The sequence below is a fragment of the Apteryx rowi genome, unplaced genomic scaffold (genome assembly GCF_003343035.1).
Source record: "Apteryx rowi isolate R43461 unplaced genomic scaffold, aptRow1 scaffold_72, whole genome shotgun sequence".
NCBI classification, from domain to species: Eukaryota; Metazoa; Chordata; class Aves; order Apterygiformes; family Apterygidae; genus Apteryx; species Apteryx rowi.
Genome location: NW_020451005.1, coordinates 93,626 through 120,000, shown reverse-complemented (window position 1 = coordinate 120,000; position 26,375 = coordinate 93,626). Strand labels below are relative to the sequence as shown.

Sequence of the window (26,375 nt, the reverse complement as noted above, 5' to 3'; positions counted from 1 at the left end):
CACTGCCCAATTCTTAAAAATATAAAGAAACACCCCCAAAACCCTTTACCTTGGTGCAGAACTTCCCCAGGCTCCATGCTTGTCTGTCAAAATGTTGATAATTTTCTGGATTAGCTGAGTTGCGGTCACATGGTCTCGATACTTGGCTGCCCTTATCAAATGATCACACATTTTTTCTTCTTCTCGTTTGTCTGCAGAATACTGGGCACACAGTGACTAGAAAGAAAATAAGGACTTTACTATTATGCACTTTAACAATACCATTCAAAGGAACTTAAAGTGTGTTAGAATTAACTACTTATACAAAACCCTTGAGAAATAAGAATTATCCCCATTTTACAGGTTTGGGGACTGAGGAACTATGCAGCTGCCTACAGTAAGTCCATACACAGAGCCAAGTATAGGATCTTGGCCCATCTGAGTTCTTTAACCACATGCCATACACACTTAAGATTTTGCAAACACCAACAGGTTAGTGTCCTGATTGCATAATAAAACACATAGGCACAATCACTTTTAATTTACAACAAACTAAGCGAATGGCACTATAAACAAAGAGGCAAGTTGCAGAAGAATGGATACTCCTATTACTCTCCATTAGATCTGGGTAGACAACGATTTGCTGTTATTTGCATCAATATACAACTATAAAAACTAAAGGGAAAATTTGCATATCTTCAGATAGGCAGAAAATTAAATGCACATGAAAACTGAATCAGTCTTCACCAGATGGCTTAAGTCAAGTATGGTAGCAGGCCAGCATGGGAAAGATAATAATTTTCTTAGTTGTATACTACACCTGTTGTATAAACATGCATTATTTTCCAAGGTACTCAGAACCTTATACTAGCAAGCAAGAACTGAAAGTCACGCATACAAAACTCTAAACTATGAAAGATTCTTTGTTACAATATCTTCTCATCATTTTGTTTCTTGTTGATCTGAAAATTTTTCCATTAATAAAGAGCTGAAAAAAAGGGCACCAAATTTAGATTCCCCCCTCCCCCCATAAAGCAACATACATGAAGACCCAGAACAAATTCAAATATTAGTTGGACCAATAAAAGCTTTTCCCCATTTCAGCGCTCCCTGTTTCTAATTTCAGTTTTCATCTGGCAATTCCACAGATCACATATGCCAGACAAAGCATTTCAGCCTTTGTCAATGATTGGATTATTCTATGATCTAGTTAGTAGAATGGACACAAATGTCTGTCTAACAACAAAAAAAATTGCCTTTTCTTCATGAAGAACAGCTGATGCAGGCACTAGTACAATTTTGTTTTAAAAGCTTAGATAGCAGTCCAATGTCATAACACTTTTTGCATTTAAAACAGTAACGATCCTCTTTTTGTTTTTATTTATATATATACAAACACACACCCTATATAGATACATATAAATACACACATATACAAATATTAGAAAACTGTTGCAAATAAAAATCAACTGGCTAAAAATTTTACTTATATATACACATAATTCAGAGAGAGAGGGAGAAGGGGGGAGGGTGGGAGGGAGGGAGGAAGGAAGGAAGGAAAAACACAAGTGAAAAAATCTGTCGTTGCGTAGATTTTCACAGACAGTAGATAACAGCAATGTACCAACAGACGAATGACTTCTAGAAGACCTTTCAATTTTAACAACTTTAATATATTCACACGTTTCCTTGTAATTTTTCCCCCTAGATTTTTTCCCATGCCTTAGAGCAAATGCTCACCTGATAAGCAGACATCCAGGAGCGTAGCATAAGCAGCTGACTTTTCAAGTCAATGAGACATCAAAAATTGGCTTTTGTACTCTTACACGAAGCATTCTACCACCCCTCTTCACAAAAAAATAAGATGGCTAAATCATAACCAACATTAAACAAGATTTTTATAGCTCTTTTTAAATACAGCTGTCTTTTCCAATACATTAATCTATTTTGCACCCATGATGATTTTGAGTTCTCTTCAGCACTTTGTAAATGTTTGATAAGCTGTTATTTTTGAGTTGCTTGAAAGGGCAGAATTCTAAAAACAAGTGTCTAAGGTAAGCTAAGTAGTAAAATGTTTTAAAGTGCTCTTTAATGGATCCTCCTTTACAATTTGAACAGCAACTTTTCATATCTGACATAAAATCCATAGATATAAATCACATTAGAGGGTTATTCTTTCCCCATTATCAATCTCTGTCTCTTTATGGAACATTAAAGTCACATTTGACCTTAAAACATGATAAAATGGAAATCAAACTAGAATGTTTTGTAAAAGATATAATGAACTTGTACCTCTTTAAAAAAAAGTCTCTTTTTGATGCAATTTTGAACGCATCCTTCATTAAACACCAACAAAGATTTTCAGAATGTAGGTCTGACATTAAAATGAAGGAAGAAATGTTATTTTATTGTCCTGACAACTTCCATGAAAACAAAATCAGTCCATTACTGAAATGAATGGGATTTCACTTTTCAACAAAATCATTATTTAATATAAATAGAAATTTGCAATTCTCCACCAAAATTGAGTCTCCCCCATGCAGCAATCCCATAAAATTATAACATTGCTCCAGGAGGGACTCTTAACTGTGGCACACTCATTACAGTATGTATTTCACAAATAAGAACAGAAAGCAGCCACAACTTTGTCAGACACTGATATGTGCTTGTGCAGTTACTAACATTGGGAAAGTTTTGCAAGATTGGTGGTTTATCAGGCTATATCTTCCAAGAATGCCTAAGGATTCTTTAAGAAGCGAAGGATATGCAAAGAACTAAAATTTTACTAGTATATACAAATGAATCTCTAGTGAATTCTAAAAACTAAATTTTTACTGGTAAGTTTAGTGGCTCTTCCCTACCTATTCTTGATGATATGCTGCCATTTTATCTATTCTGTTTCTCTACTTGCTTGGCCCGCTTCTGTCAAATAGTCCTCCTTTTCCCAATATCCTTTATGAGGTCCTCTCTCTGATCGTATGGGTTACTTGTCAATGGTTTGATGGTTGTCTTATCCAGTACATGCCAAATATTCAGGAAAAAACAGGATATTCCTCTCTGTCTCTCTCTCTCTCTTTGTCTCTCTCCCTCTCTATCTCTATCTCTCTCTCTCAAATAATCATCAATGTAGGCATGATAAAAGACTGGCTCTACCAAAAGAGAAGAGATCAATCCTCAAGTAGCCACTGGACTATTCTGGAAACACAGAAAAATCTCCCTGTTTCTCTGCTGTGTTTTTTTTCATTTCCTAGATGCCCTCAGGTTTGTCTTAACACAAAAGGGCTTAAATATTTTCACATTAAAAAAAAAAGTATTATTCTAACTAGCTTTCATATTAAACAGATAGGAAAAAAAAAAAAATTTTGAAAGTCTCCTTATTACATGGGACCATGACCACAGATATATGCAGACTTCCTAAGTTTAAGGATGGCTTGCTCAGCTTTCAGTTTGATATAGAAGACTCCTATGAGAAAAAGCACAAAGCTACGTATCTGCAGCAATATTTGACCAAACCAAACATTAGTTATAAGATTAAATGATCTAAACAAAGACCTATCAAAGATCAGCTACTACCAGAAATACTATTATAAGATACAGATATCTTATAGATATACCAAGATATAGAGCTGCATATGCCAGACTATGAACAGTCTGGTATGTGTTAGTATTGCACACTAAATCCTGAGCATTCAGTTTATGTAAAATAAAAATTCAGCTTGATTTCTGTTTGTGCACAAACTCACAAATTAATTTCTTCTTTTTTGATCTCTTGCAGTATGCATCCTGCCATGCTCTAATGTGGTTTTACAATGACACATACAGTTGCATGCAATCGAATTGGAAACCCCTCCTTCCACTAGTGCTTTGGCCTAAACAACTTTTGTTATCTCTTTGGGAAAGCGTATAAAGAAAGAATAACCACAGAAGTACTGTGGGAGAATTTCACAACCACACCCACAATGAAACACAGAATGTTGAAATGAGAAAAACATATCTGCATACATACACTCCACAGGTTATCTGATAAAAAAAGTGTGCAATTCCGTGGCTGTTCAAGTTTTACAAAGGGGAAGTTTATCAAGCAGAATCCTCTCATACAGCACGGAGCAAAGAGAAGACCATTATTCTCTACCCCTTCATCCACCATGGAACAGAAACCTTCTCCTCTTTGCCATTATCACAGAGCAGAACAGAAATTTTTCCTCCCTCCCTTTCCCTGTATGGACAACTGCAGGCTATTTGAAGATGCAGATTATCTGAAGATTTATCTTAGAGGAACAGTGATTATAAAGGGGTACAAGGTCATCCAAAAGGCAAGTTATAAACATGGAAAGACAATGTATTCTGTATGCAGGAAAGATTCCAGAAATACCATTGCAAAATACTGACAAGGTGAATTAGTATATTCTGCCTATTTCACTGTGTCTATTTCATTGAAGATGATGATTAATCTAGTGTTTTCAAGACTATTTTATCTTTAGTCTATATAAAAATGTCAAATTAAGCTGAAAGTAAAAGGTTTCCTCTTCATAGTAACATCTAAATGTGCATCCTCGCAGTTTCCAAAATTACAATATAGTGCTTCATACAAACTACGTATAGTTCAATAGTGCAGATCCTTTTAAAAGCAACATTGCACCTTTTTTCTTTCTATAACCTCAACTTTGAGATCACTAAACACTTTGAGGTATGCCAGTTCCTTTGTCTAATATGGCTAAAAGCTACTAGCTTTGTGAACAACCTGTCTCAGAGGGTGTCATTTTACATGAGAAGTCATCCATAAGACAACACACAGTGTTGCTGTTAATGCAAATTCCCTACCAATACGGATATTTTAGTAAATGAAGCAGCTCCTCAATCCTCTACTCTCACAGATCTTTGCACTTGACCTCTGACCTGAGGTTTAAAGTCTGGACTAAAAAGTGCTACCCAGGGAAATCTTACAAAGACTCTGAATAAGACTTAGAAAAATGAAAGCTTAAAACCTCAGCAGCGAACAAAAGTCAACCAATGACAACATCTGACAGCCACCGTCAATTCTGAAGTGATGCCTCTGTCATCCAACGACTCAAGGTATTGATTTCTCTCAGCATGAAAAAAGCTTAAGCCAATGAAATAGATATAGCGACATCCCCCCGATAACAGCCATCAAGGTTAACACCAGCAGAACACTTATCAAAGTATCTCTTCTATTTCTTCTTGTTTTAATGGACTGAACACAATGCAATGGCTTCTCATTTCTGCAGCCTATAGTTTTCCAAACCACATTTATCCATTTATCCAGCCTTTCAGCTGATTGAAGATTTTAAAAAATCTGCATCTAAATCAATTGTTTGTGATACAGATGTGTTATGGAAAAAAAAAGAGTGTTTTTTAGCCAGACATTTCTGGAAAAAGACATTCATATAAAATGGCAGGAGGGGAAGAAAAAAAACAAAAAAATACAGTTGACTTAGATCACACTGAACACAGACTGGTAAAACTACCGTCATAACTAGAACAAACTTACCAAAGTCAGTTAATTTGGGTTAGTGATTAGACTGAAGACAGGCATCTCAAGAGACATCTGGTTTTAATCTGGGCTGAGTCCACAGCTTTATTTTTTACCTTTACGTCTCACAATATTAAGTGTTAGTAAACCTAACTAAACACTAGGCAAAGGCACACTCCTACCAAAGATTATACCTTTCAAGTGAACCCAATTTAATAGAGTAGCTAAATGAACCAAATAACTGACAGAATAAATAAATAGTAGGGAGCAGAGATGAATAGCATCAAATTTCTTCTTCAGTATCAACTAGATTTGGGGGGGTTGGTTTTTTTTGTTTTTATACCTTTTTAATTCTCATCTCATTGTCATTATTTGCGCTACAGCAGCACCTTTGGATCACAATCAAAGATGAAGCTTTTCACATACAAGTAAGAGAGCTCTCTTACTCCTTTGTAGAAACTGGGGGGATTTACTATACGTGCCCTACAATATTTCAATATTCTAGCTCCCTAATCTGCTAGCCACTGTCATAGACAATACACTCAGCCAATTGTTCTTTTTAACCCAGGAAGCTTTTTAGTTTTGTTCATATGCCTAAGTGCTTTGCATCCAATTCTCAAAGCCTGCACTAAGGTAGACACTTTTCTCTCTTCTGCAATCCACTTTATATCTGCAATCCCTTCATGCCGTTCTTGTCGTAAAACAGGCCAAGATCCTAAAAACAATAATCTGGCAGATTAAATCTGAGATCCTTTGGGTCTGTGTTTTCCAAATACTTTGCATTTTCCAAGCTCGTAAATAATCAAAGCACAATTTGACAGGGCTCTAGAAACAGCTAAAGCTCAACACTTCTACATAGGTGGCTCTGGGGTCTCAGATTAGATATTAAGCAAAGAACTACTGATGATCTGTGAAGAGTTTAAGCATTTCCCAGTACAATGCATCAACTTTGTGACATTCAATTGGTTCAGCACCACCACCATCAAGGAGATGTTCAATGAAACAAATGAAGCAGATCCATGAACAACCTTTGGGACTAAATAAATGATTTATTTCATAAGCAATATCCACTCTGTGCAGCAAACAAGACGCGTACTTACACAATCTAAGGGTTCACTACACCTGCTTAGTGAGAGTCAAATTAAGGTTGCATTGCTCTGATTTTTCATAACTGTTGGATACTTGGTTTTGCAATCTTTTAATATTATCATTTCTATGCAACTTAAGTTTAAAAAAAGGGAGAAAAACATAATTTTATCATGTGAAAACATACATATAAGCCTCAAGATGGGCCAAATACAAAGACTTCTATCACCTAACTAAAGCACAGCAGTATTAGATTATCTTGTTTGCACCAGTAGTTAGAGGTATGCAAGCAACTTGTTGCTGCCAGAAGAGAAATCCAATATTTAGTTACAGACTCTAAAGGGGGTCATGTAGACTGAGCTAGGGAATGTCCAAATTCTACTTTCTATACACACCAGCTTTTCTTTCTGTTCTCCTTTATCTGAAGGCTTTCTCCTGTTCCCCACCTTTTGCTCTTGCTGTTTGTACTTTGCTTTACCAACAGCATCGGGACACTTCCTCCCTCCCTTCTGTACAGTATGAACATTAAGAGGATGTAAGGGAATTAATTATCATCCTCTAAATGCCAGTGTCCACTGTGGCGGTGGTGCTGTCAGCTCAGGAGACATTTGCCAGATAGGTCTTGCTGTGTCCTTCAATCAGGCTGTCCATTTTTACCGATCTTGTGAAAAGCTTCCTATGACCAGGAGCCATGTGGCACATGCCCAGTTCTCTCCAATACACTAAAGCTGTGAAATGTCCTCATCTGATAACGGTGAACAAAACCTCTCCAAGGAGACTCACTGTTCTACAGGGAGGCACAGGACCTTTGGTACCTGTAAGGCAGGTAAAGTAACCCAGCAACTTTGACTCCACTGGCCAAACATTTACTTCTCAAGGATTTAGATTTCCAGACACCCTTCTGCCAGCATAGTTCTTTGACAACTTACAGCACCAAGACTTGGCACAGCAGTGATGCTTGGACAGATTGAGAACCACATGCAGTTCAGAAGGCACAGACAGACTTTAAATGAAATCTCTAAAGATAGAGAATGCATAATACATGCAGTATCTTTGAACAACACAGCTTCTTAATTAAGAAGCCCTTAAGGTGATATATAAAGAGAAATTTTTCACAAGTTTTGAGTCAGACAAATTTGGAACCCACTTTCCCATGAATGGCAAAAGCTACATTTCTGACAGTGGAGAAACGTTACTATCGCAAAATACAGAAAAATGGGAAATTCTCAACAAAGTAAAAAGTTAAGACTTATCATGTTTTAACTTGGGAAACTTTTCCCTGACCTTCCTTTCAAAACAAGAAAAAATATATTCTAAAACGTAAAGAAATTCAACCTCTGAGACCACAAAGAATGGAAAATTTCAGCCAGAATGATTCAGATGATAAGCAGATAAGCCAAATCATAATCAGAGGTTATCGGCATCTTACTGCAAGACACCTCGTGCCACTTTCATCTATAAATGTAGTTTATGCCTCTGGCTATAACAAAGTGAAAGACATTTACACAAGATAAATTTCTTTAGTTTCTGTATTTATCAAACACACAGCTATAAAAACTTAGCTATATTAGTATTTAACACACTACTTAGGTTGATTGTCTCAACACTTGCCTTACAGGAATGTATGTTCCTATATATGACTCATTTTTATCATCATATAAGAACTCACATTCATATCATACCTAGAATACAATGCAAAAAACAACAAAATCAAAGGTATGCAGATTATTTATTGTTTGATATTCTAGTTACATCACACTTTGTAAATCTCTCAGTAAATTTGCAAAACCCATGCAGATTCAATTCATTTCTAGCCAAAATCTCTAAACAAACAGTTTCTAAAGATTATATAAGGTTCCAGATTTCCTAAAGACAGAAGGATTAGCCCCTATTAACCCTATAACTTGGAGCGCCTGTTCCTCTTTCTATTTTCTACATAGTTCCTCTCAAGTACCTTTCAGCTTTCCCTTACACAACCGCTATGCTAATCAGGAGCTTCTGAATGTATGAATACATATCAGCTCGTGAACAAAGAACAGAAAGCACTTATTAATTTGAGATAACAAGACATTTATGCACAATAGTTTCCTATCTTGCCATGAGTGGTTTCATGCCAATGACAAGCATATCTCTAATAAGCTTCAGCACTTCGGATACCAAGCCGGTTTCAGACCTGGACTCCAAGATGTCTATGAAATTAAATGCAAAAATTGACATTTGTAGTATGCCTTTGTATAAATTTGCTCTGTAATCTGAAAACAGATTCAAAGGCATGCTCTGAAAGTATTCTACTCTGAACAGTAGCCTGAAACTCACTAGACTAAGAAAAAACAAGAGAAAAGAATATCACCACACAATAAAGGTATACATAGGAATATATAATAGTAATTATAGTAGATACAGGAAGCAACTACCTATCATTCTGCATTGTGACAGAAGGAGCTTTAAAAAAGTTCTATTTTTGTGCTACATTTGGTAACCCTTTTGTGAGACCACAGCTCCATTCTGGATGAGACTTCACCTATGAAACATTCAGGCACGAATTTGAACTTATGACCCAAAAGGTAACCCATCTGTCCTTCACCAGCTTCTAACATGCTTGTCCCAGGAGCTAATTTAACTTGGTTTCTGACAGTTCAGAACCTTTTCAGCCATTCACACCTGAGTCTGATCGCCTTGACTGGCCCGTACCCCTAGCAACACTGCTAAACAGGACAAACAAACTTGCTGGCAAAGCACTGCCTTTCCATACACAGAAAAAAAAACTTTAGTTTTTGCCATGAAGTCATTGTGAAGTCATTAGTTATTATGAAAAAGTATTAAGGGCTTTGGTTTTTTGTTGGAGGGGATTTCAAGTGACTCTCAGAGAATCTCTGAGAGAAAAACAAAGGATTATATGGGATTTTATTCAAAAGTCTGTTAAAAAAAATAAGATGCTCAGTGCTGCTCATCCACAACTTCCCAACTTTCACTGCAAACTTTCTCTTCACCTCAAGGCAAACTAAGACTCTTAAGATGCTTATTCTTTCCAAGACCAAGCATTTTAAAAGCAGAATATTTTGATTAAGAGGAGACAAAGATGGCAAAGATTAAAAAAAATCCAGAAGCAAATGGGAAGGAAGACGAAAGACGGCCTTTTATACCAGTGATTCTTTAAAATCATTCCTAGCCATTTACTTTGAAAACATGTAAGCAGCCACAATCCTGGCTTTAGATTAACCTCTGCCTTAACTTAAAGCCTCCTGTCAGAATTCCTACAGCATCAAACTATGAATAGTATATTACTCTAACATTATACTTTTCCTCTGCTTTTAAAACAGTCTATCTTTTGAATTTCATTTCAACTAAAGTATGAATTTGAATGTTTTGTTTCTTTGTGATGAGTTCTCATGCATTTATGTAATAAAATTTAGGAATTTCAACAGAGCTTGAAATAGGTAAGGATAGGCTTGTTTTTTTAATTGACACATTTTTTTATTCATAAAAAGTTCTACCACCCTTGAAAGGTGGCTCTAAAAATTTTGAGGGAGGATAATTTAATTTCTCATTAAAACTAATGTAAGTATGATTTTTATTACCCATAAAAAGTCTGCACTTAAAATATTATCACTATTCAGAGTATGGGAAGATAGTGGACTCTGTTTGAAATTACAGCAGTCTAACTTTAAAACACCCTTTCAGACACCTCTAAATAGATCCTTTTACTGGGTAATATGGAATAAGGACTAAGAACACTCCATAACAATTGCTTTAAAAATTGCTCTTGATCATTTGGTTTAAAGGAAAAGACTGCAATAATGCAGGAGTCAGTATTGTAACTACCACAGGTGCTACCTTCCAGAGAAGCAAAGTCTTATATAGCACCATACAGTTTCTAATCAAAACTTTATGCTGTCATTGTAAAAATAATAATACCACAATAAACATAGTCATTTATATAAGACAAATTTATCAGATCTATTCTACAAGTTTTCTGATTATTTCCCATTTCAATATTAAATAACAGAACTTGTGAAATCTCCTACTCCAAGGCTTTGACGTTCTTGTCAAGTTTTATTTTCAGCTTTGGTTCAATATGGTGTGTGAGGTTTTGCTGTTTGTTTTCTTAAACTGTGTGAAGGTGTTTTCCTACTGCCCTGGCTAACAGTATCAGAAGTTACATACAGCTGAACTCATGGATGTCAGTGTAGTGGCATGAGATGGATTATGCAGTAAAACTGCAAAAATCCTGTTTAATTAGATTTTACAAATTGACTTTAATTCAGTGTAAAATAGCAAACTTTAAACATGATAAGCTCCAAATATTGAGCACAACAGCCAAGCAGGATAAAAAAAACAACACAAATCTGTGGCATTTTTTCAACAAGAATCTGGGATTTGATGTGAATTACACTTCACTGGTTAACATTATGGCTACCAAAAGAAAGTACAGTGACTGATCAAAATTACCAGCTTCCATCAAGCATGTACAAAAATTAAATGAACTACTTAAAATACGTAAACCATTATATAAAATACGTGTAAGTGATAGCTATTGGACATACCAAAGAGCTGTATAACAGCATTTCTCATTCATTTAAAAGCTTCACTTGCACTCTAGCTAATAATCTAGCTCTGATCAATTCTAATATTCCAAATCTGAGTAGTTTCAAACAACTGCCATTTAAAAATAACCTGAGAAACGTTCCTTCTTCTTCTGCCACTGGCCATATAAAATTACCTTCTAAAACAGCACTGGTCCAATGTAAAGATGGGTGATGCTCTCTTCAAGGCTATCAACAACTCCTTAGAAATGTAATAATTGGGGGTTCTAACAGATGGGGTAGGGAAAAATAAGCAACACAATTTCAGAAATAAGCATATCTGATTTATCTTTTGTAAACGTTTAAGATGTTTAGAACTAAAGGTGTGATTGGTCCTCAGCTGGGATAATTTAAAGATGTCTGCAGATGGCATATACAAGGACCCTGAGCATGCCCCTCTCCCACTTCCCGGAGCTCTGGCTCCTGGGGCTCAGGGCTGATAGCGAGCCCACAGAGCCGAGGGCAGCCCCACTGCGCTGGTGGCCATGGGGAGAGGCAGCCTGCCCCGTCCCCGCAGCCCTGCCCAGTGGTGGGGGCTCTGAGCTGGCCCCAGTCTCCCCCTGCAGCTGCCCTGTTCCCCTCGTGGGTAGTCGTGGTACCATGGCAGGTGTCTGGCTCGTCTCCCCAGCAGGGCACCACCAGCCCTTGCAGTGTCCTTTTATGTCCTTTAAAAGTTTATTATTAAGTCTATAACAAAAATTCTTTCACAATTGTGATACACTCTCTAAAATATACCCTCCATTCAATAACAGAGTGTTTTGCTTGCTTTATCATTCACCTCCCTGAAATATTTCCAAGGCAAGGATTGATACTGGTCACCAACAGTGGAATCTCAAATTACGTGGAACACTGGGTTATGTACTACAGGATGGTAAGAGGTTTCCTTAACTTTAAAAAAATAACTTCCACCACTTGAACTCTCTCCTCAAGATGTCTGATTTCCAAGTAAAAGCATATCAAAGGAAAAACAAAACCTGAAAGAGGGGAATGTTCCTGGAGAAAAGCAGCAGACCTTTTCCATCCAGTCTGTTTGAATAATCTTCAACTACCTTTTCTCTGGCCTGATTTTTCAGCAGATCAACCATATTAAAAAAAAAGTATTAACAATAAAAGGTATTTCAAAATTCATTGGTTTTGTTAAACGAAAGCAGCTTTTACTTTTAAAATAGGCCATTCTGATCTTCGAATTTTTGGAACTGAAACAAAAAAGGGAAGATGCAAATCTCCTGCTCCACTCAAATGCAAGGCTAGTACCTTCCAGAGAGATAAAATCTATGACTGTGACTTCCAAACTCTGATTCTCAGATTACTAAGTGGTCTCCGGGATCATGTGGCAAAGAGCCCATGATTAACTAAAAGTTTATCATAAGGGCCCATGATGGACCTCCAGAAAATATTCAGTTGGGGAACCAGTGACCAGAAGCATACACTGTTCTCAGGTAACTACTCATCCCAAAATACTAACTTCCACAATTAAAATTTTGTACTTACTTAAGAGTTTGTACTTTGGATGTTTACCATCAACACTAACACATTGCCTTTTTTTTTTTTTTAAACAAACCGAAATGCTCAAGACACTCCAACCACCCCTATATAGTCACACATGCTCTTCATGAAATTCAACATGCAGAAAAACAAAAGACTTGCAAACAGCTCACAAAGAAATCAAATTCTGTTTGACACACTGCAGTAAGCCTATTTTGCATCTGTCTTTTCTGTATAGCTGTCTTTTCCTTTAAGATCTTTTTTAATAGGTCAGAAGGTTCTTTCTGTATGAAACACGGAAGGTAGCTTCTAGATACCTGCATTTGAAATTTCCATTGGCCAGACAGTAAGGTTTAGAGCCATTCTTAAATTATGTATTAAGTTCTGAGAGAATTTACCTTTCTTATCTTGGATAAGACTCTGCAGAGAAATTCTCTGCTGACAATCTCTAGGTCTAACAGTATTAAGTCTCTTGGAGAGACTACCTTAACTGTAGTGGCATGAGTCTCCATTCTCTTTCAGCTTCAACTAGCCTATGATCAACACCTTCTACACCTTTTTGATTTAACACTACAAAGATAGCAGAGCCCACCTGCTCCATCCGTGAGAAACAGGCTCTATCACCTCTAACTCTAAGAGGGGCAATACAGTTTAGGATTGTTTGATGAGATTTAAATCTCACATTTCCACAAGGGCAGAGAGGAAAAAGGATGGAAGAAGTCTGAATGTCTCAAAATCCATTATGACATAGCCTTGACATTATTTCTACTTAGATTTAGAATCTTCTCCAATACATTTTTGACAAAAAATATTATCTTGGCACCAGGTCACAAAGAATAAAGAGTAATGATGTCCAAAGTACTTGAACTGCTCATCATCAAAGCATTTGGAAGGAGATGATCGTGACTATTTTCAAGAGATTTCCAACCTTTCCACAAAGGTGGCCAGAAGTCTGTGAAGACTTGAAGATATTTCCTATCAAGTGAATTACCAATAGGAACACATAAATGTGAGTGGGGAAAAGGCGGGAGGGAGGAGAGAAGTGGTGAGGAAGGTACCAGGAAGTTTGTTTTCTTCCTTATGTGAAACAGAATGGCAAGGACAATTTGGTTTTCTGAAACATCATATTTGTAAAGGACTGACTCTGTCACCACTTGCAGTACTTTAGATTAACAATGAAATGCAGACGGGTCTTGTAAGTCACTTGGCAGCTTCACCAACAAAGTGATCATCTGAAGACTGACTTAACTGACTGAACAAAGCTTCCTTTTCATGGTCTAAGACCACATCTTTACAAAAAGATCAGCACAATTTTTCCCTATTTAGGTCCAGGAGGAAAAACAGTTGGTGGGCTCATTCTGCAAACATTTCCATAGAAGAATCAGATGAAGGGTAAAGAAGAAGATTCAAAAAATCCATTATAGTGATATACCATTTAAAAGCTAATATAGGAAACCTTAAGATGAAAACCTGAACTGCCACTTCTGTCTTACTGTTTTGCAATGTGAAAGGATCTTTTGGTTCCTATTAAGAATTCTGATTATTGCAGTGTTATGCCCTTTCCTAAATGAAACAATTCACTTTGTGCTATTGTAATGCTCCTTTCCCTACCTGGAAAGCTGTTTAGGACTACTGAGAAATAAAAAGCTGCCTTTATAAAAGATTAACAGGAATGCCATCCACCAGTGCTTTACTGTTTTCCACTGTTTCTCCACTGGATCCCAAATGGATTTCAAGACCCGTGTATTATAAAATACAGATCCTTTCAAGTTAATTGCAAAATCCTTATTTAAACAATTACTTTCTCTTTTCAACCATCAGCTCATGGAGGTACTTATTTCAGCACAGTAACTACATTTTCGTATTCAGAGCAGAGCACTCTCAATGAAAGGCTGAAACATTTCTTGGAATAAGAAATTCCAATCCAAGCTAAAGTATTATGCTAGATGCAATACTATGCATAACTTCCTCATCAATAATATTGCAAAAAGGAAAGAAAAGGTAATCTATGTGACTAAGAAATACAGATAATACAGAAAAGCTTAATTTTATATACCTACATACTGTATTGATGGGCTTTTCTAAATGTCTCCATATCTTAATGTGAAATATAAATTTTACTATCCACATAGTAAATCTAAACATAAAAATACTAACATAAAAATAAAAAAATCTAAAATCTAAAATCATAAAAATCTAACATAAAAATTCTTGTTCTCCCTTTCTTTTGTGGAAATATCAGGGTGCAAGTGCCTGCAATAAATCTTCTGGATAAAAAGCAAACTTTATTTTCCAAAGCGGACAACAGTCAGAGTTTTAAAATCAAAATGTTTTGGAGGCTATACACATAGTTACACATAGGTATATTCAACAGTTTAATGGATTAGTAAAAGCAAGTATATTGTATGTGTACAAGTATGTATGCCATATGTTTTCATATATACAGCTGCAGAATTCATAGATCAGATTCATAGATGCTGGATTCATAGAATTACTTATAAATTTTCATCTCAACCATCAGCAATCATCGAAAATGATTTATTTATATTTTATTTTTATTTTTTTTTTACAAGTAACAAAAATAGTAACATACTAAAACCTGAATGCACAAGTCTTCTCTGGCAGCTTCATAACTGCAGAGGTTTCAATATGAAATCCAGCTACAGTTAAGTTGGATGGCTTTAGCTGAACAGCCTGAGGTCAAATTATCATGAGCCATATTTGCAGCTCAAATGCTTTTGCCAGGAAAAGTCGAAATAAAAGCAATTAAACATGCAGAAAGGGAACTAAAATGTAAGTGTTTTACAGTTTTGTGACCGCTTGCTTCATTCCCATTCTAAACAAGCTTCTCACATAAAAACAATACTTTTGAAAATGAAATTGTATTTGAGCAAATATCCAAAGCTACTGCTAAAAGGCTGTCAAATACATCTGGGCTACAAATGACAATATGTTGGATCAAAAGTTAACACCACATTTAGCAAGCAGATGCATATTTCATCCTTAATGAAGGCCTGAAAAGAAGAGTTCACTTTATTCTGGATGCAGGTATCAAAGCAGATCTCACAAAGCAACATAGGTGCATCATCTAAGGATCTTTTTCACATTAAGAATCCTATTAGAAGGAAAACACTAAAAGGTAATTGAATTTCCCTCAGTTATCTTCATCTCTGTCAGCTCCTGCTACAATAACTTACTCTCCAGAGCACAGATAACTCAATTCTGTCCAGCAAGCATATGTTATGAATCTCCAAAGCAAACTTGTCTAAATCATTCTGGTCTTCTATCAAGGCTGGCTGTGGATATGAACTCTGACAGAAAGCAAACAAATTTATTTTTATCTTTTCAATAATTCACTTCCCTGTGCTTTGATGGAAGAATCTAAAGACATAAATGTTTCCAGTAATTCTGGAATTATAAAGACTGTTTGAAAATATTTTATATGGAACTCATGCTATTACAAATTGTTTGATTCATCATTCTGTTTTTGCAAGAAAAAAAGAAAAAGATTGGTATTGCACTTTCAGGTTCCTGAAGGAATACAAAAACTAGAAATGCTGAACTCCATGCTGTATTTACAAATTTTTTCAGAATGTTTTTCATATTTATGTTTTCACATTCAATGAACTACTGCAACTGCTAACTGTACAAATAATATCAACACAAGTATATTCTAACTTTTTACTTTATCAAAGCTTTTAAAACATCAGTAGGTGCAAATTCTCCACTGGTGTGAGCAAACTACTTTGATTTCAAAAGGTCTGCTGAATCTGTACACCACCACTAGCGCCTGCCAGCTCCAGCAACAGAGTATGCAGGTCAGACAATAACCAAGACTGTGGTGGCTTCTCTATGCGGACAAAGATTACAGGATTGTATATACACCTGATGAAGCAAAGGACCCTTTGAGAGACTTTCTGAACATCCCAGAAGCCACTGGCGTGTCAGTACAACCCTTCACTTGTAAGTAGACAGTTGGAGTCAGCCTCCCAACTCCTGCTCCAGCTGCGAGTGTGTTGTGTGGTGTTGTGTGAACAGTCAGTTATCAATTATAACAGCTTTATACTGTTAATAACAACAGTTTAATGAAAAAAAGGTGTTCTAAGAAATACTGGTTGCCATCTGCATCTCCCCTCCAACTTAAGTCCCTATCAGGGAAAAGGCAGTTTACAACAGAAGAATGAAACTAAGATGGCAGTGTAATTTGCAGTTACCTCAGTGAAACTCTTTGCTACAGAATGTTGCAACAATGGACATCTGTGTGGATTCAAAGGTTTATTGGGCAAATGGAGGAATAATTCCTTAAGGGGTATTAAAGCCATCATTTCTGGCACAGAAAGACTCAGAAGACCCTGAACTGGAAACTGCTGAGCGCTAGGACTGTATTCTTGGAAAGTATTACTAGATGTTTGCCATTTTTATAAACTCTTCTCTAAGTATCCTACGTTTGAGATAGGATATGAGGCTCAATGGACTAATCAAGTGCCAATCTTGCTCATTCACGTTCCAGTAGGAAGTAATCCTTCAAGAATAGACACAGAGAAGAACTACCAGATGATTTAGAGTATGCAGACCCCACCTTAAAAGAAAAAATGAAAAGAATACAACTCATTTAGCCTAGTAAAATGAAGTAAGGAGATGTGGTAATTAAGTAATAGATGAAAAAAGTAAAAATGAGAAGAAAAAATACTGAAAAAGACTACTGAAGCCAAAAGACAGTAATCACATAACAAAGAAATATTCACTGAATACAAGTAACAAGAAATTATTAGAAGTTTACAAATAAGCAGAATAAGTAAGTTCAGTCTACCAGCTGCAACAGTGAGGACAAAATATCCTCAGGCTTTATTTTTGAATATTTATTTTTTGAATATTTTAAGAGGACGCCTGATAAGTCTCTGAAAGGTAATACGGTGTTGGAAAGAGTAGAGGGCTGAATTCAATGTCCCAGACCATTCCCTTTCCAGTTTAAAATTCTACAAAGCAATACCTAAATATATTGATAATAAAACCAGAAAAGAACTAAAGTCCTACAGAACAGAAGGTCATATATACTGTCACTTAATTTAATAGCAGTTAGCAGCCATTTTGTCCCTCTTACCATAAAAATAGGAGTAGAAAGGATTATAAAACATCACAAAACTCATTTCATCTTTGTGACAAGACTCTCCACATTTAAGGTCAATACTTTCATTTTGACAGCAGCAACACTTATGTTTTAATGATTAGAACTGTGCTGTTTTTAACCTTCCCTCTTCCTGGTTCTAGATGATTCTGTGTTATCTCCTCCTAGTGTTCTTGACTTAAACTAAATTTTGAGGGAGGGGATAAGGGATCTATCTTATCTGCAGAAGTACAGTGCCAGGAATATGTATGGACTGATCTTTCCAAACAGTCCCTGAAGTCCTTTGACTAGTAATAGTTTTGATATTGACCCATATCTTCTATTTTTCAGTTGACATGCTCCTGGTAGCTCCATTTTATAGCATTTGTTTTTACCTGGTGGAGAGAAAAAGATTCTCTGAATTTACTTTGATTAATTTTAAAAGTGCACTGAGAGATCTATGTGGTTTCCTCTTCACATTTTGAAGGCTATTAAAAGTGGCACATCCCAGGACACTGAATGAAGAGGTCTGCTTAGTGAGCTCTGAGAAATCGAACTGAGCAATCTACAGAACTTTAGGTTACGCACTAGGTTATCAGTCCAGCACTATGAATACATTATGATAAACAGCTGGAAGATAGGAACGTGTCTATCACACAGTAAATAGCATAATCACTTTGGCAAATAGCAGGCTTATCAGAAAAATCAGCTTGCAAATATAGCCTATATTCTTGCAAATATAGGCTACACTCAGATGTTTAAGAAGTAAGTTTTTACTAACTATGCGTTTATTAGAACCATTCTTGGCCAAACAGTGGCTATCTTATTCATTGGCCGTAACTCTAGACCTCATTTTTTTTGCCTGCTATCTTTTCAAACAATACCATTCTAAAGTTTCAATACTAAGCTTACACAAACTCTTTCTTACAAGTCTAGGTGTGACTCTCTTTCAGCACTGACAGCAGTGCTCCTTAGATCACTAGAAAACTTTGCTCCAGAATGATGTAAACTGTTCTTCTGTCTTTTCTAGTCTTCAGACCCTGAAGATCTCTGGGGTTTTTTGTGACCTTGCCAGGAATAACATAAGAATTGTTTAAATGTAACGTCTTTCTCGTTCAAATCAAACCTATCTATGATAAACTATAAGAGCGATGTATATTGTCACCAGTGTATTTTCTGCAAAGTTAAACGTTAAACTCCTCACATTGTCCTTAAAAAAGTAAACAAGTAATGCCTATCATCTTTGGATAGTAATTTTAGAAAAAAATCTCCAATCACACACAATAAGATGTTTGCTTTGTTAACACCAGAAATCTACAGTCTATGTATAGAGTCCATTACTTTAGTCAGAGTGTTTTAGAATCACTGCCTTGCATGAGTTACTACAAAAGTCTGCATGTGAACAATAACCAAGGTAAACACTACTGATTTATTTTGCATGAATAGGTGAGAACAACAAGGTTTCTGATGGGAACACCTAATTTGAAGCAAGAAATTCTTTGGCTAGCTAGCTTAGCTTTCATATCATGAGCATAAAAAGATGCAGCCAAACATGGAAAATGTATTTATAAACAACACAGAAACTGTATAAAGAGATAACATATTAGAGGTTCAAAGCAAATGTACGCCATCCATCAAAAGGCTATTTAAAAGACCACGAAAAGCTGGAATGGTTAAACTGCAGAGAAAGTAAGGCTGTTAGAAAATGGCATTCTTAAAGAAGAAAGTCTGTTCAAACAAGGAAAATAGAAAAATATGTCAACCCTGGCATGTTAGGTTTAAAAACAGAATGAGGCAGGCCAAAAGAGTTTGAAGAACACTTGCATAAAGGCATAAAAGGCAGTAATAAATTATTTTTTAAACACATCAGTAAGCCTGCTAAGGTATCTGTAGAGCTAATAGATGATCAAAGGATAGAAGCAGCTCTTGGAAGACAGGATCACCACAGAGAAGTACCAGTTGAGAAGTTTTGAAAGACAGTTGACAAGTGACCAACTACTAGGACCAAACAGTATTCACTCAGGTGAGCTAGAAGAACTCAGGGATGAAAGCAGCTGAGCCATTGGCTAGAGTGTCCTTGTTCAACCTGCCTCAGCACCAGGAGGATGAAGCACAGCAAATGGACTCCAGAGGACAGCAGGGAACTGCACAGCAATAAGTCTGAAATTTAAAAAAGGGCAATTGGTAGCTCTGCTTAAAAAAGCAAATAATGGAATAAACAAACTGGGAAGAGTCAGCATGGATTTTGTAACGGTCCCTCTTCATTAGATTTCCTTAAACAAGTCACTGTGCACACAAACATGAAAGATCCTGTTGATAAAGTCCACTGCTGAATGCTGAGTGATAGAGAAAGTCACTCAAGGTTCGGTGGGCTGTGGGGTACACAGGAATGCCCTCATATGAATAAAAACTGATCAAAAAATAGGACAAAGGTTAAAAAAAAGGTCAGTCTTAAGTGAATCCCGCTGTGTTATTAAACGTATTCATAAAAGACTGGGGAAAGGGTGTGGAGGAGGTGACAAATTTTGCTGATAGTTCTAAGTAATTCAGGGTAGTAAAAATAAGGACCAAATGTGGAAAAAATGCTAATAAAGTGAACGGGAGATAAAACAACAGATGAAATTCAACACATAGAAATGTTAAGCTTTGTCCAAAATGTTATCTCTGCCACCCAGAAGAACTAAGAAAGCTTCTCTATATAACTGCACTGTTCTTGCACAAATCCCTAAGCATGAGCTATTCAACTCTGCTATAAATAGGACACTGAGCTAGTTGGAAATTTGGTCTAATCCAGTATACATGCTCTTACATTTTTATTAAACAGTTTACAGAGAAATTGGCATACTATCTGTCTGTGAAACAGAAAAGGAACATTGTTAACGTAGATGAATAAAAGAAGCATGGAATTTCCAAGTGGATTCTGTTAACAGCCTAAGTGACTTAGGATTTTGAATGCTTGAAACAAAGTTCAAGTCATTCAAGTTTACTGCCAAATTGTTTCCTATTTCCAAATCCTTAGCTCTACCATGCCCTAATAACTAGATGTTCATTTGAGTATTTGAGGAATTACCATCACAAGAGTTCACAAAGAATTATCTGAGATAAAGTGAAGCTATATAATACTATGATTAAGTTTAATTTTTCAAAGAAATTTTGGTAGTGTCTTTTTACATAATCTATCTCATAATTCAGCAAAAACAGCAACTGTAATGAAGACACTATCACTTCTGGTTTTGTCAGATAGGTTGATAGGAGAGAGTAGTTATAAAACAAAGTTTCTGTTTCAAACTGCTTCAGAAATTATTGCTATAATGCATTTTGATTTAAAATTAAAGCATAGTATAAAGAAAGATGTCACAGCATTCCAGGGCAAGTTTTGATTCCTTCTCCTCCCATTCCTTTTGTTCTTATTAAAGCATAGAGAAAGAGGAAACACAAACAACATTTCATTCTTTCTTTCATAATCAGGCAGTAGTTTATCTCCACACTTCCCAGAGTGCAAGGAAGATATTGCAATGTTCAAGAGGAAAGTGAACTTCTCATTTCAGCATCCTTCAACTCACATGACATGAAAAATCCTGAAAATTACCACCACAGAAATACAAGAAATTTAATTTTTCCAATTTGGGACTTTTCAACATACTGCAGCTGTACACAAGTGGTTAAGCCTCCAATGGAAAAAATTCTTCCATACTGAGCACCCTAATGAAGAGTTTACAGATTGCATAGTATCTTAAACCATGTTTAGAAACCAAAGTCTGAATTTTTCTTCCTTCTACCGACAGATGGTGCTATAATGCCTAACCTACCCAATGTGAAGGGTAGCATTTATTTAAAGATAGAAATTTGAGATAAGAGTTAAATCCACTCATAATGAAATGTGTAAAACCATATTTTTGTATGAGGGTATCTCTAACTTTCAGAAGATTGTAAAACTGTAATGTGGCAATGGAAAGAACTATAACTTTTGGTTAACCTGACTACAGGCAGCCTACAATTTGCACCATCTGTTATCTTCATACATTCACTTAAGATGCATTGCTGATAACCCACACTGCTAGAGAACACCAACTTAATTTAAATCATTCCAAAATATTCTGTTCCAATAAATAAGGTCATCGCCATTAAATGTGCTAAATAACATTCCGTGTAAAAGGATGTTGCAAGAGTCATGAAAAGATTATTTGTAACATAAGTTCTATAACAAAGCAGCTTTTACAATTAAAAACAAGGGGGTGGGGATTTAGATGAAGAATAGGTATCCAGTCAAGTATAAAACCTTTCTTTCTTTCCCCCTGTGTTTGTTATGCATAGAACTACCATCTAAAGAAATTACAAAGACACCAAATACCTTTTCATAATTATTTCAAGGGCTCTCAAACATTCTCTTTGACTTATGGGTATTCTGCCCAATTGATCTGCAGTTCCCTTAAGCTACTTCCTCTGATTTAAAATAACATCTTCCAACATTTAATGCTTAGTACACCAAAAGGGGAAAAGGTGCAGAATACACAAGATTATGAATTAACAGAACCACTGAATTTTGTTTTCTGCCAAGAAAGCTACATCTGAGTCACCAGAGGAATGCTTGCCTAGCCTTGCATCTTACCTCTGTCAAGGCAATACTTATATTAACATTAAGATTAGTTTTTCAGCATAAGCCATAAAGCAAAACATTCAGTTTATTACAGCTAAACCATGGCCTATAAATTGATACTGAGTAAGAATTAAAACTGTGAGGAAGTTAAGTTTTCTGCATGAAAAAACATAACTGAACAGAAAAGGGCAACAAATTTTACAGCAGCTGGAAATGCTAGATTTAATTATTGAAGAGAAATCATGCAGAGAAGTTAGCTGCCTAGCATGATTTATAACAAATGTAAAGCCAAAGTCATGTGAAACTCTCAGTTAATCAACAGAAACAAGCAATAAGAATACCAGCATTTTATATTTCTAAGGATGATGAGAATTCAAAAGAATAGAATCAAAAAAGAAAGTCAAGAGACTGACAATGCCTCACAATCTTTTAAAAGGCATCCAGGAGGCAGGTTGGTTTGTAAATTATGGCAGCAGTTACATTTTACGGATACAATGTTTGACCAATGTGGTCACTATTCCTCACAGACACAAAGTGAAGAATCTTCCAAACATTTTAGAGAGTTTTTATAAAATTATTTGTGTTGCACTGCTCATTGCTCCTCTACACACACACGATGTTCAACTTTATGAATGGTTCTATAAAGAAGCAACTTTTCCCCCCATTTTCCTATTTCTTCATGTGGATCTTTCAGGCAAAAATGTGCATTGCTGAAGGAATACTCATCAAAAATACTTTACACAGTCACAGATGTGGCATGACTGATTTTGGTCAAAATCCTGTAGCACCATCCAATGCCAAACTAAAGCTATACTAGGAAGATGACACTTTATGATGCTTGAACATCTCAGGCCTAAAACACTTGCAGCTTTACATATTTTGAATTCTATAAATACGTACATTCACACACAAACACATCAAGAGATTTATATAAAGGACATCTATCCAAGGCAATGGGTGCTCTTGTCATAAATTACAAAATAAAGTCAATTAGAGCACAAAATTCCCTCCCCCTCCTCACACCAAATCCAATTATTCTCGTAGGCCCAACTCTGCAGCAGTCTGCACAAATAATCACTCTAAGACACAGTGCAAATCACCAGATTTTTCAAGGTCATTCACAGAAAGCAGTCTAGGTGGTAGCATGAAACTAGTTGTTAGAATTCAGGCATAAAGAGGTTGCTTTTCGGGATTTTCATCTCTGCCAGCAACTCAGGGTTAAATTTGCAGAAGTGTCCAAGTGACCTGTGCATATAAATCCCAGGGACAATAGGAAAAAATTAAGATTATAAGTGACTTATGTTAGAATGCTCACATTTCCCCATTTAGTGTAAAATGAGCTTCACTGCCCCCTCACTAGTGGAAATGACTGCAATATTGCTTCATCAGGCTAGTTTGAGGCTTAAGCATATTGTAAAACCAGTAAGTATATCTCAGCTCCCTCTGTGATCTCCCTATTTGTCTACATTCATAGATGTAACTAGAGGGGTAATGGTGAAAAGGTTGGAGAAGGAAGGAACAGAAAAAAAAAAGGGGGAAATAAAAGGCTGACCTTTGGCTGCATTCAAAGAAAACCCCCTTACAACCAATCCTTGACCTCCAAAGCACTCTTTATTCTCTTTTTTTGCAAAAGTAGCATAGAAAAAAGATAGTATAACTCTTATTTGCTCACGACTCATTATATTACTTATGTTATCTTCTACTAAAAAAAGGGTGGCCAGAGGAAGACCGCCTATTCACTTTTTCCAGACTGCTGAGTCGTAAGGCAGAGCCCTCCAGAGAGGGTGGGAGATTGCATCTTCCTTCCATTCAGTTTGAAGAAGCTTCTGGAGTGCAGGACTGCAGAGGTAAAGATGGGAGACATGTAAATCAAGGGGGTCAGCAATGCCAATGGGGTCAGAGACTCCTGACACAAGGAAGGAAGAGAAAAATAGCCAAGCAAGGCAACAGATGCCAGTGCCCTTTCCTTCCACCAAACACAGAAGCGGCTGTACAGAGTTTGTTGCAGTTTAAGACAGTACTGAAAGTTTCTGAAAGAGATTTGCCCTGAAAAGACTTAGGGAGGAGAGAGATTTACTTTCAGATCCTTTTATTTTAAATCTATCTCATCCAAGCACTCAGAGCTTCCTTTATATCTAAAGTTACAGCACAAACTAGAACAATATGCAAAAAAAAAATTGCTTTAGAGATTCTTTTGGTGGTTTTGGTCATCCTGCTTTAAGGAAAATGCCTGCAAGTGTGTCATGACACGAGTGTCAGGACCAAAATAAAGGCATCAACATCCATACCCATTCACACAGTGGGAATGCATCTACAAGTTGAATGATATGGTATGTCAGCCACCCAACACAGCACAGATCTGTTCCTGTTATGTGATGGGATGTCTCCAAACTAGTCAAGTGACAGATACATTTCTGGACACATGATGGGAGAAGGACAAGTATTCTATAGCCTTGAGTGCCTCTTTAAAAGCTATCAGGAACACCATGGCTGAAAACTACCACAGCGCTAAAAAGAGTTAAGCATACTAGATGAGAAGTGTGAAAATCAGACCATGCTGCGGATATAGATACATAAGAATTTCCAAATATTAAAGGTACCTGCAATGAATGTGCCTAATGGTTCCTCCTTCCACAAGGAAATCATAACACTGACTGAAGTCTGCCATAGACCTCAATAACACTAACTTCATGTGACACTAAATTTGGTATTTAAGCTTCTGACAGAATCCAATAGCTGTACATTGTGATTTTTACACATCTGCAGAAGTGATGCCAAGGCTAAATTTTTCCAACACAATAACAAAACTAAACTTTATAAACAAAACAGGCTGCTGCTATTTTAGTACACTAGTTTCTGTTTAAGTTCAAGCTGATATAATTTAAACCCCTTGAGCCATCATATTGACGTAGCACAGATTCAAAATAGCACCAACTTAAAAAGTATCAGTCAACTCCTGTCCTAGGGAGTTAAGACACAGCAAAACTCAAAGCTATATTAAAAATGTAAGTTGATGCTCAGTGTAAATTTCTTCCAGACATCATAAAAAGGTGTTCTGAGACTGAAATAAGGTTAATAGTGAAGTTGCCACTGAATAACTGTATTCATTGATATCCTGTATTTACATGACAGAACCCTACATACTTCATACACATTTCCCACACACACATGCACACACCTTCGCGTATGGTTTGCATCTGAAGAAAAAAAGTAAGCTGTTCATCTAATCAATAGCACCATATCATGCATGGAACTTCTGCATAAATCCAGTGCAAAAGACGTCAGGCATGTCCCACTCCAATGATTATCAGGCAATGAAGTAAAAAGATGTACTTTTCATCTCCACAGGACTGTCGCCAAACCCTTGATGTAATAAATGAAACATGCCTGCTATTTCACCACTGCAAAACGGTACTGTAGATACCTTACAACATCTCTGTTTGCAGGAGGGGGTAACTAGCTCTAGATGAAGTGCAGATATGTTATTAAACAACGCACAGCTTGAATCCTGGGGTCAACACAGATGACCTTTAGAACATAAGCACTGTCTAAGACAAATATGCTTTCATCTTTGGGGAGTATTTTTTCAAGTAAAGATTTAAGAGAAAAACAGTTTAGAAATACGTTAAACACAAATGTGCCTTCAATCTCCTAATGCTTCTTTCTAAAAACAAAACCACAAGTCGTATCACATGTCAGAAGAAAGACTAAGTACTCTTTAAGCAGAATATTAGTGAATTTAGTGAGATTTAACTTTGTTTTTATTTAAACAATGCAATAATTAAAGCACACAGAAAGGAGCTACATGAAGTAGCCGAGATCCAAAATTGGAGGTATGGCCAAACTGAGTCAAAAAAAAAAAAAAAAAAAAGGCTTGAATTTTTAGTATAAAAACAAAGACCTATATTTCATTCTAGAATTCCTTAAGTGTGACAAATACACAAAAGCAACAAAACCACATTAAGGCACTTAAAACATACAGGAAATGGTTTTAGAGCCAGATTAAGTGAAATAGCAAACTATACAAATAGAAAAAATTGTTTCTTGTTT

General features: G+C 36.2%; 1 protein-coding gene across 1 annotated transcript in view; it reads right to left on the bottom strand.

Annotated features, from left to right (window-relative positions):
* Positions 1-26,375, bottom strand: part of LOC112976363 (lipopolysaccharide-responsive and beige-like anchor protein) — a gene marked incomplete at its 5' end in the record, with an annotated part of 360,077 nt that overhangs the window by 242,079 nt on the left and 91,623 nt on the right. Inside the window, one exon of the mRNA XM_026087491.1 lies at positions 50-216. Coding sequence (XP_025943276.1) covers positions 50-216 — 167 coding nt within the window. The remainder of the gene's footprint in view (positions 1-49; positions 217-26,375) is intronic.